Source organism: Eumetopias jubatus, unplaced genomic scaffold (assembly GCF_037043125.1).
Source record: "Eumetopias jubatus isolate StellerSeaLion01/CBP00866 unplaced genomic scaffold, mEumJub1_p1.0 scaffold_3, whole genome shotgun sequence".
NCBI classification, from domain to species: Eukaryota; Metazoa; Chordata; class Mammalia; order Carnivora; family Otariidae; genus Eumetopias; species Eumetopias jubatus.
In genome coordinates this window covers 23,753,606-23,770,548 of record NW_028274809.1, presented here as the reverse complement: position 1 = coordinate 23,770,548, position 16,943 = coordinate 23,753,606, and the positions used below count along the sequence as shown (strand labels likewise).

Genomic DNA, 16,943 nt, shown 5'->3' with positions numbered 1-16,943 from the left:
ATTACTGATTTAGTGAATTAATCTAAAAGAATATAGAAGAATTAATTTAGAAAGTGTGCAACAGCAGTTTGTCTCATCAACTTGAATTACTAAACAATACAAATAAGTATCTAATTGTACGAAGTCAAATAATATTCAAGCATTTAGTATGTCATTAGAAGCAAAAACAACTCAGATATACACACACTCAAATTACTGATAGCATATAATCACTCATAAAAAATAATCATAAATTGACTTTTTAACAAATTGCCTTTTTATATTCTTGCAAATAGTGGCAACAAATTGGCTACCTCAAGTGGTGACACTACAGTTAAATTATGGGACCTGTCTAAAGGCAATTGCATTTTGACCTTCGAAGGACACAACCATGCAGTATGGTCCTGCACGTGGCACTCCTGTGGTGATTTTGTGGCTTCTTCCTCACTGGATACAACTAGCAAAATCTGGGATGTTAATAGGTAAGAAGTACTTTAAACATTTTTAACCCTCTACATTGATAAAAATACATGGGTAATGTTTCTTTTTCTCCATGCTACCAACAGGAAACATTAACAAAAAATTTGTTTGTTGATAAAATTATAGAAAGCTACTGAAATAATCTATGTGAAATCCATTTCTAACTCTATTAATCATTGTTGATATAATGAGTTCTTTCTAAATGTAAGTGTAAAGATCAAGCCTATATAATAGGATTAGAATTGTTTCATTGGAAAGCTGTTTGTTTTAAGCAGGAGAGAAACAAATACTTACTTTGAGGAGTTAGAATTTTAGTTCTCCCTTCCACAGGATTGCTTTATTATCAACCAGCAATTTAATAGACATGAATATGACAGATATAATTACTTGCTTTATGCTTAATTTTGATATACTATTTCCCAAATTAAATGCTTCCTGTCAATTCACAAATTATAAGAATTGATGTAATTTGATATATGCAAAGTCCTGTACAATACTGTATAGATATAGAAGTTTTTTTTTATTTTAATTCAAGACAGAAAAACATTATTTTACAGTGTCAAATACCTCTCATCCATGTATTTATGTATGATTATTATATCCTGTTAAGAATAAAAATAGGATACAAAAAGCTACTCTCAAATATCCTGACTGCTTCGGCTAACCAAAGAACTATAAATCAGTCAGACTTCTGATCACTTTAATTATTGAAATAGTGCCCAGATTCCAAATATAAATGATAATGACTCCTAAAAGTTTAGGTAAACAATTGTCACTGAGCTATTGTAGTTTATTTTGTAGAAGAAAAATTGCCTCACTGTGAAGGTAAACACTATTGATTTGGGGTTATGGGTAAAACAGTACTTTGAACAAACTCTACCCATTCTTTCTTGAATTCTGGGCAACATATTTAGGAGAGAGGGCAAGTAAGGTGCTTGCAAAAAGTCAACAGATTTTCTGGGAGGATTCATTGAAAGGGTATGCTCTGTCCTATGCATAAGTTGGCGTCCTCCTAAGTCCATGTACTGGTTATTAATGCTGTTTTTTTCTCAGCGCCAAACTTACCCTCCTATACCTGTTTTTGTGATGCTGCCACGGGAACTTTGCAGACTACATATTTGCTTTGTCAGCAGACTCTGTTAGGCTTTGGCAATAGGGGGTGCTTGTAGGAGACTGCAAGGCTGGGGGAGGAAGAGGGGATTTGCTTCTCCTTGTCTCCTTCCTATGGGCTTCTTCTGAACCTGTAGTTCCAGTGAGCATCACCCTAGCAACAATTCACCTCAACAATAGCACTTCGTTCTTATCACAGCAGATAAATCCAGTTTGCAGTTTTTCTGATGCTTGCATAAAAAGCTGCATCATGCTGTCATCAAAGACATTAGCTCCAGCAAACAGGCACCACCTTCTCAGAGGTCTGTGTTCCCATCTCAGCATGGCTCCTTTTCTGAGCTGAGGAACACGAATGCCAGTATACAAGTGCCCCCTCCTCAGAGGACTAAGTTTCAGTTCTACAGGCACCCCTCTTCAAGTTTCTAGGTTTCAACAATCCACCCTATTTACTTTATTCACTAAGTCCTACAGAAAGTAGCTCTTTCCTGCAGTGGCAGTTCTCTTTTTCTCTATTTAGTCATCCAACAACTTTATACATAGGTAACAATCCCATATATTAAATTCTTACTGTTAAAATGATAGGTACAGATTTTGTCTCCTGACTTGACAGATTCAGGACATTAATGAATAAATAACATAACCCAACTGAGTTATACAGATTCAGTTAAATAATGTTTGGCATATTCTGCATGGGAAAAGACGGCTCCTAATAATATAACTTAGATCTCTTTCTATCTAGTGACAATTTAAGATGTGTTTTAATTCTCAAATGTATACCATTTGCTTATCTGGAGTAATTAATCATATGCAATTCTTAATTTTATTATGTTTCTATAATGTGATCAGATTTAATAAATATTTATTATAATAGTATACTGGAATTCAAAAAACGCTTTATTGAGGTATGATTGACATACAAAAGGTTGTACATATTAATGTATACAATTTGATGATTTTGGTAATAATAATACCCATGAATAAGTATATACCATCGCCAATCTATGACATAAACATATCATCACTTCCAAAAGCTTTTTCCTGTCTTCTTGTGTTACTATAACTATTATTATTATTGTTATTATTGACAAGAACTCTTAATATAAAATCTAGCAAAATTTTAACTATACAATACAGTGTTGTTAACTATATGTACTGTGTTACACAGTAGATCTGCAAGACTTATTCATTTCCTATAATTGAAGTTTTAACACCAGGGTCGAATTTTAATTTTTATCGCTTTTGGCTTAGATGAGAATCCTAATAGGAGATTGTGGTGCATTCTAAAATATAATATATTTCCCAATGCTTAATCATTCAGTGTTTAAAAAACACTAGTTAAAAAACTGATTCCCAGTAGACTCAGCCCTACTTGGAATGATTTCAAACATTTTGATTTAATGACTTTTCTCCAGGACCCTGATATCCAGATACTGTCTTCCAGTTGACACCCAGTAGATGTTGATATAACAGATCAAAATTGCTTCTAAATGATGTCAAAAATTCTTTATATTTCAGATTTCCCATCAATGTCAAGGGCTTACTTTCATCACCAAAGACAAATATATGCCAATTTAGAAGCTGAGGTAGTGGACGAATAATTGATTGTTTCTATAGTGGCTATTGATATATCTTTGAGTAATATTCAGAACACTGGGTTGTAATTTAAAATTACTCATGGGTCAATACTTCGTAGATATGTCTAAAACTAGTATCTCTATCATTTCATAGGTTATTGGAACTGGTTAGTGATTTAAGGGGAGAAGTTATTTGCCTCGGTAAGATGTTGGTGGTAGAAGCTGTGCTATGCTGGGTCATATACTCTTATTCTGATGCCATAAAGTTTTTAATAAAATAAATCATATTGATAGATTCTACTGTTCACCAGAGAAGGAGGGGTTTAAACTATATTCTTCTCTTTTACAATTTGCTTTTATCTTTGAGCTCCTGGCTTAGTCTTGAGCATCCTTTAGTTGTGTCAGGTCCCTAGCCTTGCAACTGCTCCTCAATTGGACATTACTTGCCAAAACCATCCACTTAGCTCCTTATCAGAAAGTTGGATAATTGACAATCATAATTAACACAAAAAATCCCAGATCAAGAGCCACATTTACTAAGCGCTAATAAGAATCTCTGAACAGTATCTGTGGTATGACTAGTTTGGATGTATTGACACTCTACAAAGTTTCTATGAATAATTAACAGGAATATTTCAATGATCTTCTGAATGATTATATAAAGTGGAAATTTATATGTGTTTCAGTTAGTGATCATTGATTTCTACCTTAATTTTCAAATATATTTATTAAAAGTCAATCTTAAAGTACACCTGCACACTTACACACACACACACACACACACATACACACTCACACACATACACACCATTGTATCCTAAGTAGGCAGTGCTTGGCACATAGTAGTCTGGTTGCATGAATTATAAAGAAAAAATCAACATATACTTATGGAGAAAGTGCTCTCCCTGCTCCTATCTACATTGAAACTAAAATTTAATTGTTCCATCTTATCCTACGTAAGTCTATGAAGTGATTAAAATGGGATAGGAAAATCAGAAAAGATCTCAGGCAGCTATAAAAAAATAGCTTGTGTTTCTTTAAAGCATAAGATTATCAATAAATATTCATAAAATGAACAGTGTTACACTGTGTTACAGATATTAGAAAAATTTGACTCCATTACTACCGTCAATGAGATTACGAGTAATTTTAAAATGCAACAATATTGAAGCAATCAGAGAATATGCAATGCATCTGCAATTTATAATATCACGTAGGGTATTCTGGGTGACTCCTAGTTGCTTTTCTTCAATGGTAGCTGGGTATTTGGCTGAGTGGCTCTACCAGACTATCACTCTGATATTTGGAAAGCAGACCATGCCTGCTTAGCTTCTAGCTTGAGGGGAAGGAGTTGGAAAAAGCCAAAATGTTACTGACTATAACTGCCCCCACTGCTATAACAAGATATTATACTGCCAAGAATTGAGTGGTTTAAAACAAGAATGGAAGGACACAGAGGTATTTGTAACACTCAACAGCTTCTGGATCCCAAACAGTGAGATATAAATCTATCTTCCTTATATCCAGGAGTATTGTTTCAGATGCCCTTAAAATTAAGTTGAGTGAGAAAAATAAAGCAGGTTTAAGAACTATGTTTAGGAAAGTAATTTGTGATTACTGCTGCATTACATTGACTGGAAGCAAATATGTTGGAAACTTTGGGAGTTTTTGAGAGAATTTTATTCTATTCTTAATAACCCTGGCTCTTCAGACTCTTCAAACTGTAAAAGGTCCTCAGGGCCCTGAACTTGCATCCAAAGGAAGGTCACTTCTAGTATTTTACAGTGTACAATGAAGGCACAGACCGTAGCACCCACTTTAGATCTGGTCATAGAGGATAATGGACAAGAAAAAAAACCTTCCATGACAAAGTCAGAGGCCACAAAGAACCATGGGCACAGAAGCTCCTTTTAGGAAAAGAGACATGATTCAATCAAAGAATTTTCTTCAGTGCCATGGCAAAGTTCCTCATGATGCCTGCCCAGGATTCTATCACTATTTAGACTAGCGACTCTTGTACGTTCCCCATTTTTCTACTTTTGTATTGGAGTTTGTGTTGCAGTTATTCTGTCCTTGCTTCAATGTACATTTTTTGTGGTGATGGAGAAGGCAGAAAACGTGCCTGTTATTTGGTTGGTCACCAGAACATGAGATGCCTCCGACCCCAGTGGAGCAGACTGGGCATCATGCAGAGAGCACGCATTGTGAGATACATGCAGTAAAGGAGTAGCACTTTGTATTGTCTCCTTTGGTGCACAGGGTGGGAGATCAGTGAAAACATGTGGAAGGAAGGATGACATAGATGTTGGGTGGGCAAAAGGCCACACTGTGGCAGAGACTACTAGCTGTTCACCAGAAGCCACTCTCTCCTTCTTCCATTTATTAGTTGGGTGTCTGGCTGACTAACTTTTTTTTCTTGGCCTCCTTTTAGTTAAGTGTGGTTATGGTACTAAGTTATCTATAACAGAGTATTAGGTGAAGTGATATGTGCCATTTCTATGTTCTTTTCCCCTTGTGGTAAGATGGGCTATCAATGAGAAGGACAAGAGTAATCTTAGAAGCCAATTACTGAAAATGACAGAGCAATCATCAGTCTGCTTGAAGTAAAGCCACCCCCATGCTCTACCTCCAGTGGGCCTGCAACATGCTCTGGACTCTTAAGCAATAAGAAAATAAACTTCTCTTTTGTTTGAGACAAACAGAGTCTTTCCAGTCTATTTGTTATAGCACTTTAGCCTGCCAGTCCAAAATTAGTTACCCATGACTATTTGTCCAGTGATATGTTTTCCCCTCATGACATAGTAATAAGGCAACTAAGACAAGCCCTGCCACTGTTCTCAGTATTATTTGGATGGAGTAGTAATAGAAATTTAGTACTGGTAATAAATGCCTATTCAATTCCCTCTACTTTTTCTCCCTTGCTCTTTCTATTTCCCATCCTTAATTCTGTTGCAATACTGTTGGAGCCTCTAAAATTCTACATGCCAGTAACAATACTTGTAAGTCAAATAATTGGTTTGCATGGAAGTTAATGCCTGTAAAAATAGTAAATTATAAGACAATATGCAACTATTAAATGTTAGTGTCTCCATTAGTGGGAAACTGATCCAATAATAATGATTTCATTTAAACAATAAAGAAATACTGAGAATCTCAATTTTATAGTAGCGTTGACTATATTTACTGACAAGAACCAGTTTTGCTGATTGCAGTCAAGCTGATAGAATACAAATATTACCTTTCATGTAGTTGACCTTACAGGTTTGTTTTTCAAAATTTATTTTGAAGCAAATATGCATTGAGCACTCTGTTATGTGCATTGTTCTAGTTACCAAGCTACAGCAGTGAACAAAATTGACAAAAAGCTCCTGTTTTCATGTAGATGGCTTTCTACTGGGAGGCAGAAAATAAGTCAAAAAATAATTATGTATTTAGAAGTCTTAAGTTTGGTAGAGAAAAAAATAAAATATGAAAATTGTAAAGGAATGGTGGGCATTAGGAAGAATTGCAATTTTAAACAGGATGGTCAGGGAAATTCTCACTATAAAGTTGCTATTTGGGTAAAGTAAGAGAGCAAGCCAAGAAGATATCTAGGAGAACATTTCAAGCTTTCCTTAGTAGTGAGCTCCCCTCTGGTGGTAGCAAGACTTACTTGACTAAGGAACAGGAAGGGGGCCAATGTGTCTGGAGTAGTGTGAGCAGATGAGTAAATGGCAGAGATAAGGCAGTTAGTTATATGGGGGTGCACATATGACACAGGATCTTGTAGCTTATTTGAGTGACTTGACCTTTATTCTCAAGGGGATAGGAAAGCACTGGAGGATTTTGAACGGAACAGTCACATAATCTGTTTTACACTTTAACAAGATGACTCTGGTTACTATGCTGAGATGGCACTGTGGCAGGAGAAGGGTGGGGGAACAAAGATAAGGTAGGAAGACTCGCTGGGAAGCTATTGCCACAGTCTAGGCCAAAGACATTAAAGGTTTGCACCATAATGGGAATAGTGAGGTTAATAAGAATTTTTGTATTCTGGATAGATTTGGAAGACAAAACCAACAGGAATTGCTGAGGAATTGTGTATTGAAAGAGAAAGAGAAAACAAATCACCCTGTTAAATTTTGAGACCCTGAAAATCAAAAAGTTCATTCTCTTTATGCTGGAACACTATCATGAACTTTATAAAATATTTTTCCAAGCAGATTCATCAACTGACATTCCAGAAAAGGCTGTAGAATGAGGAATGCCTTCTCATTTTTCATCTAAGAGGTGATTTCAATTGAAGAGACTTGAATGTTCCTTCCTGCCCACTAGCATTGCTTCCTTCTTAATTTAATAATTCATTTCTAATCATAACCCTTGGGCTGGATGAGATGAGAGAAACAGAAGGCTATGGATGAAGGGAACAGCTAAAATTAAGAAAAGGGAAATGTAAAATATTAAGATTCTCTTATGGTGAGTTATCTTCTTTTAATAATATGTACCATCAATTTCTTTTGGGCAAATAATACACCCACATTGTAGACTCTAAAAAATGGGAAAAAATTATTTTTATTATAACAATTAGTAATAATAAGATAGCAGCAAATAAATTATGAAAATGGAGTGTAGTATTTATAACATACAATATTCATTAATAATATGTTCATGTTCTTTATGATTCATTTGCAAAGTTGGATATATTAGAGATGAAGGACATATTGTACAATATTAATGGTTTTAAAACATAATGTATGCAAACAATGAATCATGGAACACCACATCAAAAACTAATGGTGTAATGTATGGTGATTAACATAACATAATAAAAGAAAAGAAAAGAAAAGAAAAAACATAATGTAAGAAGTATTAAGACTCAAGGGCAAAGTTGGATATATTAGAGATGAAGGACATATTGTACAATATTAATGATTTTAAAACACAATGTAAGGAGTATTAAGACAGGGCCTGGATTATTGGTATATTAATACCTGCCTGGTATTGTAAAGCCCCCCAGTTTGCCTTCTTTTACTTGAAAAGGCACCCAAGGTATATATTAATAGGCTGCTAAAGGAATCCTTGAAACATAATTTTGTTACATTAAAAGGAATGGTAACATACTCAAATTGACCTCTTGTGATCAATTTATCCTTTTCCATGGATAACAAATCAATTATTACATGTTCTTGGATTTTTGTTTATATTTAAATGAATAGTTTCCCCTTAAAATATAGGCTTTAAATTATACGCACACATTATCGAACATATATATAGATAAGCATAAAAAATGAAAAAAAATAGTATATGTTTTTTCACTCTCATCTTCACCTCAAAACAGTACATAATTAATAAGCATTATTGAAGAAATATCTATTTTATGAAGAAAAATATGTTAGAGCTGAAGTTCAGATGTCATTTAGAAAATTATAGAATGATTAAAAAATCATGAAGTTTTCACAACTAATATGGCTTTGTGTGTATGTGTGAAGAATGATTCAAGCAACAGTGTCCACTGCAGTGAATTTGATGTCAATGTACTTTCACATCAATGTACCTGGGTTAACCAATAAAAGAGGTAGATGTCATTAAGATTTCAAAATTTGGCCCTATACATTTATAAAACAAATACCGTTTCATATAAATGAGTTCTATAATTTGTATTTAACTTGTGCTAAGTAAGGTGCACTCTCTGTTATCTTACAAACCAGATAAACTGTATATTAGAAATAATTTGGGGGGTGCCTGAGTGGCTCAGTCAGTTAAGGGTACAACTCTTGGTTTCAGTTGAGGTTGTGATCTCAGGGTCATGAGATCCAGTCCCTCGGGCTCCACGCTCAGCAGAGAGTCTGCCTGAGATTCTTTCCCCACACTCTTCCTCTCCCTCTGCTCTTCCCCCTGCTTGTGCTCTCTCTCTCTCTCTAAAATAAACAAAATCTTTAAAAAAAAGGAAATAATTTGGATGAGTATAGATGAAACTAAGGATATTCCAATAAGAGCAAATATATTGGGGCACCTGGGTGGCTCAGTTGGTTGAGCGATTGCCTTCGGCTCAGGTCATGATCCTGGAGTCCCGAGATCGAGTCCTGCATCAGGCTCCCCGCTCAGCGGGAAGTCTACCTCTCCCTCTGGCCCTTCCCCTTCTCATGTGCTCTCTTTCTCTCATTCTCTCTCTCAAATAAATAAATAAAATCTAAAAAGAAAAGAGTGAGTATATGTATGTTAAAACATATTTTAATACTTTATTACTACCAATCAAAGCAAACAATTTGACATATAAAAAATGCAACACCCCTTTTCCATACCCACCAAAAAAGATCTGGCTAATAGATGAGTCTTAGTTCTCCTCATTGCTAATGACTAAAAAAGTGTAGTATATTTCTTCATTAATATATATTAAATAAAAATATATATTAAAATAAAATGATCTATAGCCATAGTATACATGAGCTAAAAAACTAGAATCACATGTATTTTTATATTTAAAGTTTGATCATATATATGTGTGTGTATGTGTTTGTCTAGCCATTTTTTGTCTGTATACATTTTAGTATTAATGCAGTGAGTTTAAACATTTAGCTCAAAATTGAGTTACATAAATAATTGACTATCTTAAATATTTTATGTACCTAATCATAAAATATTTATTTATTTACCTATGCTTTATCAATGACTACAAAACCAACTTGTTTGAAACCCATTTATTTGAGACAGCAAAAACTAAGTATTATCATGCCCCTGAAACATTGTTTTGAAATTACTGAAATGGTTTTCATTTAAAGTAAACTCTAAGATTTGATTCAGTTGTTATTGAAATGAAATGAATGTCCAAGTGCATCAAATCAAAATAAAAGAAGTAAACCAGATGATGTAAAAATAGCAAGCAATAAAAATTTAGGTGGGATTAATCTACTTTCTTATATAAAACCATATTATTAGATGGGAAATACTGCCTATTTGAATAATAATGAATTAGTTTTCTTAAATAAAACACTAGAGAATAAATTTTCATAGAAATTTCAAATAATTTAATGTGTGTCCTGCATAGAAAATGGACCAGACCATCTTCAGTCAAGAACATGGAATGATTACCCCCTTGTCTGGCCTTTGGTCACCTTACAACCTAGAATGGGTCCTGCAGGAAGCAATACCTCTAGGAGTAATTTCACTTTGTAAAAAAGTCATTGCTTTTCACTTGGCTTACAACTTCTTAATTCATTTACTAGATTTAGACCACAGAATCAGTAAAAATTACTTTCTTACTTAAAAATTGATTATTTATTCTTTTTTTCAGTATTTACCAACTATGTACCGAGTCTGGGGATATAGCCCTGAACTGGACAGACAAAACTGTAGTCCCAGTAGAGCTTACATTATGGAAGGCGCCACTGATTATCCACACCTTATAAATTATTAGAGAAGCTCTCTACTTGACCATTAATCTAAAGATTAATTCCTTAGCTCTAGAGATGCAAAACGACTATTACCGAGAGTGACTGGGCTTCTGAAGTATTGTGTGTCCTACCTCTCTAATATTGGAAAGAACTATAGTCTGAGGAGTAATAGTCACCAATAAGGTGGACATTTAAAATGGTGTGGAGTCTTCTCATCTTTATAAGGATGATTTTTTCATTTGCATTTGAGTTTTATTAATAGCCTGTAGGTTCCCATAACACATAAACATCCCATTTAAGACAGTTTAAAGCAGTTTTCACTTGAAGAATGAACTTTTCTTTGATGATTCTATTTCAGTTTGGTTTGGGTTATTATGTCAGTTTGTTTTTGAAAGAGCACCAAATTAATTATAAAAATTGTTTAATATTTATAAAATACAATATTTTGTTAATATATTTCATATTCTTTATGATTCATTTGCAAAGTTGGTTATATTAGAGATGAAGGACATATTATACAATATTAATGGTTTTAAAGCATAATATAAGAAGTATTAAGACTCAAGGGCATGGATTATTGGTATATTAATACCTCTCTGGTATCATGAGGCTGAGTTAAGTGTAAGGAAGAATATGGTGAATTTTAGAATAATATTAGCAAGAAACAATCTAAAATGCATTCAGCAATAACAATTAGAAATAATTGTAAGATGTGATTTATTTATTTGTTTGTTTATTTTTACCTCTGGCTAGTAAAACCACCTAAATTATATAATTTCTTGAGTATATAGACAGATTCTGAAGCATCCAAAAATTCTGTTTTCTTACTCATGCTAAGTAATACAGTCACTTAAAAATTAAGCTTGAAAGTGTTGAATGAGTTATATATAGTTATTTTATGTATTATTCTCTAAATACATGTCCCAGTAAAATTTCTTATTCATAAATTTAAGATTTAAAGTTACTGTTGGAGGGGCACTTGGGTGGCTCAGTCAGCTGTGTGTCTGACTCTTGGTTTCAGCTCAGGTCATGGTCTCAGGGTTGTGAGATAGAGCCCCACTTTGGGCTCTGCACTCAGCACAGAGTCCGCTTGAGATTCTCTCTCCCTCTGCTCCTCTTTCTCTGTCTCTCTAAAATAAATAAATCTTCAGAAAATAATAAAGTTACTGTTGGAAATTCATGGTGGTTATCTAAATATGCATTTTAAAAGGTACAGCATTTTATTTTATTTTTATTTATTTATTTATTTGACAGAGAGAGAGACAGCGAGAGAGGGAACACAAGCATGGGGAGTGGGAGAGGGAGAGTCAGGCTTCTTGTAGAGCAGAGAGCCCGATGCGGGGCTCGATCCCAGGACCCTGGGACCATGACCCGAGCCGAAGGCAGACGCTTAACCCCTGAGCCACCCAGGCGCCCCAAAAGGTACAGCATTTTAGCCTGGAAACACAAAATATATCTTTATATGAAAGCCCTAACTACTGTAAGAGAGTGAGCATTTGACATTTTTTCCCTTAATTATCTTTGCCCAGATTTCTGACAATTTTATAAAAGCATCTGATGCTTCCCATTTTAGAGATGATGTAAAACTTATTTTGTTGTCTATTCCTATAGCTGTCATGTGACAAATTAAATTTGCTTTTTAGAGAATATTAATGTCAGTATCTCTAGAATAAATTTAACTTAATTATTTTACATATATGAACTAATGTATCATAGGTATATGCAAAATTACAATAAATTATATGTCCCTGCACCAAAGATGCTGCCTGCAGCATGTGTAATATTCATTATGAATTGTAAATTTCTTACACAATAACATTAACAAACACATATTAATTATGTATGCAGTCATCTTTACTCCTTGCTCTCTTTTCCTCTTACACATTTCTAGTCAGGCTACAAAGTCCTAGATTTGAGGCTTTCAGCAATCTCTCTAAAAACAAATTAACTCTTTATTATCTGAATTATCATGGCTCTTGTTATTTATATTCATATTCTTACCACTACAGTTTACCTAAGGATCTAATCCCCAGACTGGAATGGATTGTTCAGTGTTCCTTTAGAAGCTATTGGGATTAATTCCATTAGAGTAACAGCCCTGTTTATTTGGATCACCACAATAAACCAGCTATTATATTCTAGATATTGTCCATATATACACCAATCAGACTTGATCTCTCATTTACCTCTCTTCTCCCACTGTATGCTTTGGAATTCAATACCTGTTATCAGCAAAATATTCCATATCTTCAATATCTTCAATGTATTCTTTCATCTTCTTGCTTAAACTGACCTCCCTTGAGGAGATCCAGCCCCCTTTTTAATGGAGCCTCTACTTCCCTCCTCTTAATCCTTCCCCACAGATTTATATCTCCTCCTGAATATTAAGCATGTAAAATGTGTAGATCCTACTTTTGAGGTGCATACATAAAATGTACTTTAGAGTTTTGCCCACATCATCATATATTAATCCATCTATATAAAATAGTAAAAGTTAAAATTCTTTGGAGTACTGACACAAATACCACCTACCACAGGACCTCAGTTTATTCACTAATGTGTTCTCAGTACCCAAACAGAGCTTGGATCATACTGGGTAAGTAATAAAGATTTGTTTAATTAATATATAAACTAATGGTTTATGTTCCCACCATGCTCTTCACAGTCAATTCTAGATCACTTCTCCATACTCTCACCTTCCCCCAAACCACAGCTTTGTAGAAGCACATGCTTTGAGACTATACCATTAGCCACTTCTCCATTTTATGGTCATATACTTAACCTCCTGGTCATCCCTTTTATATTTTGAATAATTTAGTTCATGGTTTACTGCCTTCATTGAGTGCAACATCAGTATCCAAGCAGAAAATTCATCTAGTACCTTGGCCTCCCAGTTTCTTCATCCCCTTACTTCCAACAACTTTTAAATTTTGATTTTAAATTTTCTATTCTGTAAGCACCATCTTCCCTCTCTCTAGCTTGTATACTCCAATATTACCACTCCAAGAGTTCTTTCCAGTGGTATTGGTAATTCAGTGTCTCCATTGTTTTGTTTTTCTTACCCTTGATAATTGCCTTCTGTTTCCTTCTTACCCAGAGTGGATCCCAATGTCCATCAGAGTGACTTCTCCTTCCCATGTAGCTTCAGTTCCCTTGGTCCTCCCTTGCTCCATATTCCTTGCCTGTCAAAACCCCAATTCTGGTTAAGCCAAATTCTCTGCCTACTATACACCTGTACCCGGTAAGCTAAGCATGACTAGAAAAAACAAAAATAAAAACAAAACAAAATGAACCATGCTGACTGGTTTCACTTTATATTTATAACATCACCTCACAAGTTGAATCCTACTGCATCTATTCTGTTGATTAACTTTCTACCAGATGAGATGAATATTTCATATTTCCTTCTCTATCTGCAAATTCCTAACAGCTTCCCTATTCCTTTTTCCTCCAAGCTGATAATCTGGATTTTTTATATCACTAAGCAAATAAAAGCACTTGGAAGAAAGTCTTCTAATCTTCCCACTACCAACTCCATCAGTGATTTAGATAGATATGATAAATGATAGATGATAGATAGATAGATAGATAGATAGATAGATAGATAGATAGATATCGATGGCAGATTTTTTTTTTCCTCTTTCTTTCTCTCCAGGTGTTGGCAGGGTAGTTGTATTCTGGACTGGCTTGCCTGGACAGTGTGGTTTAAGATGGTCTTATTCACATGTCTAAAGCTTCAGCTGGGATAGCTGGAGTCACTCTCCATGTGGGTCAGCCCTTCATCTTCCAGCAGGCTTGCCTGAGCTTCTCCACATGGTGGCAATAAGAGTCCAACAACAAGAAAGAGCAATCCCCAGTGAACAAGAACTTGTTCAAATTTCCTTTTTCTAGTGTCCCATTGACCAAACCAAACAAAATCACATAGCCAAGACCAGGGTCAATGTCAGAGGAGACTACCCAAAAGTGTGCATATAGGGATAGGAATAATAGCAACTATTTTGTAAATAATCCATCCTCTTTGTAACTTTTTATTCCTCTCAGAATCATCTCCTTGCAAATATAAATGTAGTATCTATCATACTTATATTTTAGCTATATTTTATATCACAGAATTCAGTTCTTCAGTTGACCTAGCTATTTAAATAGACTTTTATGATCAGTCTAGGAGAAAATGGAGTCTGACTTTTTGTTCCAATTCTTACAGATAAATTGTTGGAAAAGTTCTTACAAATGCATCATTGGAATAATTTCAGCTTTCTCTGTTCAGTAAATTAAAAAAATTAGATTTTATTTATTTATTTGACAGCGAGAGTACAAGCAACTATTTTGTGTTGCTTGAGATTTATTCAACTATTTTGTGTATTGATAGTACATTCCTTTTTATTGCTAAATAATAGTCCACTCTACAGATATATCACAATTTGTTTATCTTTTTGCTTCTTGAAAGACATTTTGTTTATTTCCATTTTGGGGATAGTACAGATAAAGCTGTAGTGAACACTATTGTGTACAGATTTTTGTGTGAACATAAGACTTCAGTTTTCTAGGATATATGACTAAGAGTGCAATTGCTGAGTTGTATGGTAAATAGATATTTAACTTTATAAAAAACCGCCCAACTATTTTCCAGTGTAACTATGCTATTTTACATTCCCACTGGCAGTATATGAAAAAGTGCCTCTACATTTTCATCAGAATTTGGTACTACCAGTATTTTTTTATTATCTTAACCATTCTAACAGGTGTATAATAGTAGCTCATCTGGTTTTAATTTGTGTTTCTCTAATGGCTAATGGTGTTGTACATGTTTTCATGCACTTATTTTCCATCTATATATGTTTTTTGGTGAAATATCTGTTCATATTCTGGCTCATTTTCTAATTGGATTATTCATTTTCTTGCTGTTGAGTTTCTGTTAAAAGTTCTTTAAATATTCTGAGTGCATATCCTTTCTTGGAAATTCTGTGTGAAGTTTAGATTGAGGTTTTTTTGTCTGTTTGTTTTGATTTTTACTTATAAATTACTGATTATTCCAATACCGTTTGATGAAAATTCAGAAGCAAAAACACACAAAAATTCTGTGCCATTTATTCCTCCACTAATACCATACAGTCTTGATTACCATAGCCACATAGTAAGTCTTAAAATAATGTGATTCCTTCAGGGTTTTTTTTCTTTTCCTTCTTTCTTTCTTTTCTTTCTTTTTTTTTTTTTCCAAAATTTTTCTGGCTCTTTGAGTTCCTTTGTCTTACTAACTATTTTTCTTTCCCCACATCTAAAATCACTTTAGCTGGTTTTTCTGGTCAATAAGTTGCCATATTCCCTGTCTAGTTAATATCTGTAGTTTTTTTTTTTTCTTTTCTAACCCTCACTAGTGTCTTATTTATCCCTAGTTGTTTTTTCATGCTTCTCCTAAATTAAATTCCTTACAGACTCTTCTCTAATAATCCATCCTATGTTTTTCTCTTAAAATTTCAATTGAAGATTACTCCCTCCTAAGAAGCCTCCTGGCCTAGCTTCTGATGGCCACACTTTTTTTTCCTATTTCCTTTTCCTTATTAGAGTCAGACTGTGAGTTTTTAAGGCCTTAAGCACACACAAAAAAATCACTCCTCCCACATATAATTAAGAATGAAAACAACAATAAAAGATGTGTATAAAAGTCCATCAAAATTTTATTTATCCCCACAAAAACCCCTTCAATGCTACTCTATTTACTTATATTTCAAAATATAAAACTCTTTTAAAAATTTTCTCTCTATCTCATTTTTTTTTTCCTTTTTCTCTTTGCCCTTTATCCTCCTTCCCATTTTGGTGCAGCTGCTTTGCTGGTGCCTTAGGCACATGCTTTGTCTTTCTATTGGGTAATTCAACACTGGCTTTTATGAATAATTTGTTCTATGTCACAAAGCACTCATGTTTCTGCTCTAGTTGTCTTTATCTTTGTTGTCCTTCTGCCCAATCACAATCTCCTATTTTCTCCACCTTTTCAGATACCCTCCGGAGCCCCTACTAGTTAGCTAATGCCATGCCACCTCATATTCTGTCTCACCTTATCCCTCAGGATCTACTCTTAAATCTTTGCCCCTTTTCAAAATAAACAGTTACTTTCTACAGTCTCCCATATAGGTTTATTACAATTGTTCCATGGGTTGCAAATAGTTAAATTACACCTTTGTGACTTCTCTCTCCTTAGAAAGATGTGTATCCTGCCATGCCTGAATTTAAATAAATGGTTCCATACAATTTCTTTCCATTCATTACCTTCTGCAATAAGATATCTTTGGCCTTGTCCTCACATAGCTATATTGAATGGGAACTAAAGAAATCTGAGCACCTTTTGAAACTTTCTCTCTTTGGATAATTTATTAACATCTATAAGATAAGAGTGATGAGAGAATTAAACTTAGATGAAAATACTGCCTACAAA

At 34.2% G+C, this 16,943-nt stretch overlaps 1 protein-coding gene across 2 annotated transcripts in view; it reads left to right on the top strand.

The window, feature by feature from the left end:
• SPAG16 (sperm associated antigen 16) overlaps positions 1-16,943 on the top strand; it is a 951,181-nt gene that overhangs the window by 480,620 nt on the left and 453,618 nt on the right. For both annotated transcript variants that reach the window (XM_028112215.2, XM_088022037.1), the window contains one exon: positions 276-461. In XM_028112215.2, coding sequence (XP_027968016.1) covers positions 276-461 — 186 coding nt within the window. The remainder of the gene's footprint in view (positions 1-275; positions 462-16,943) is intronic.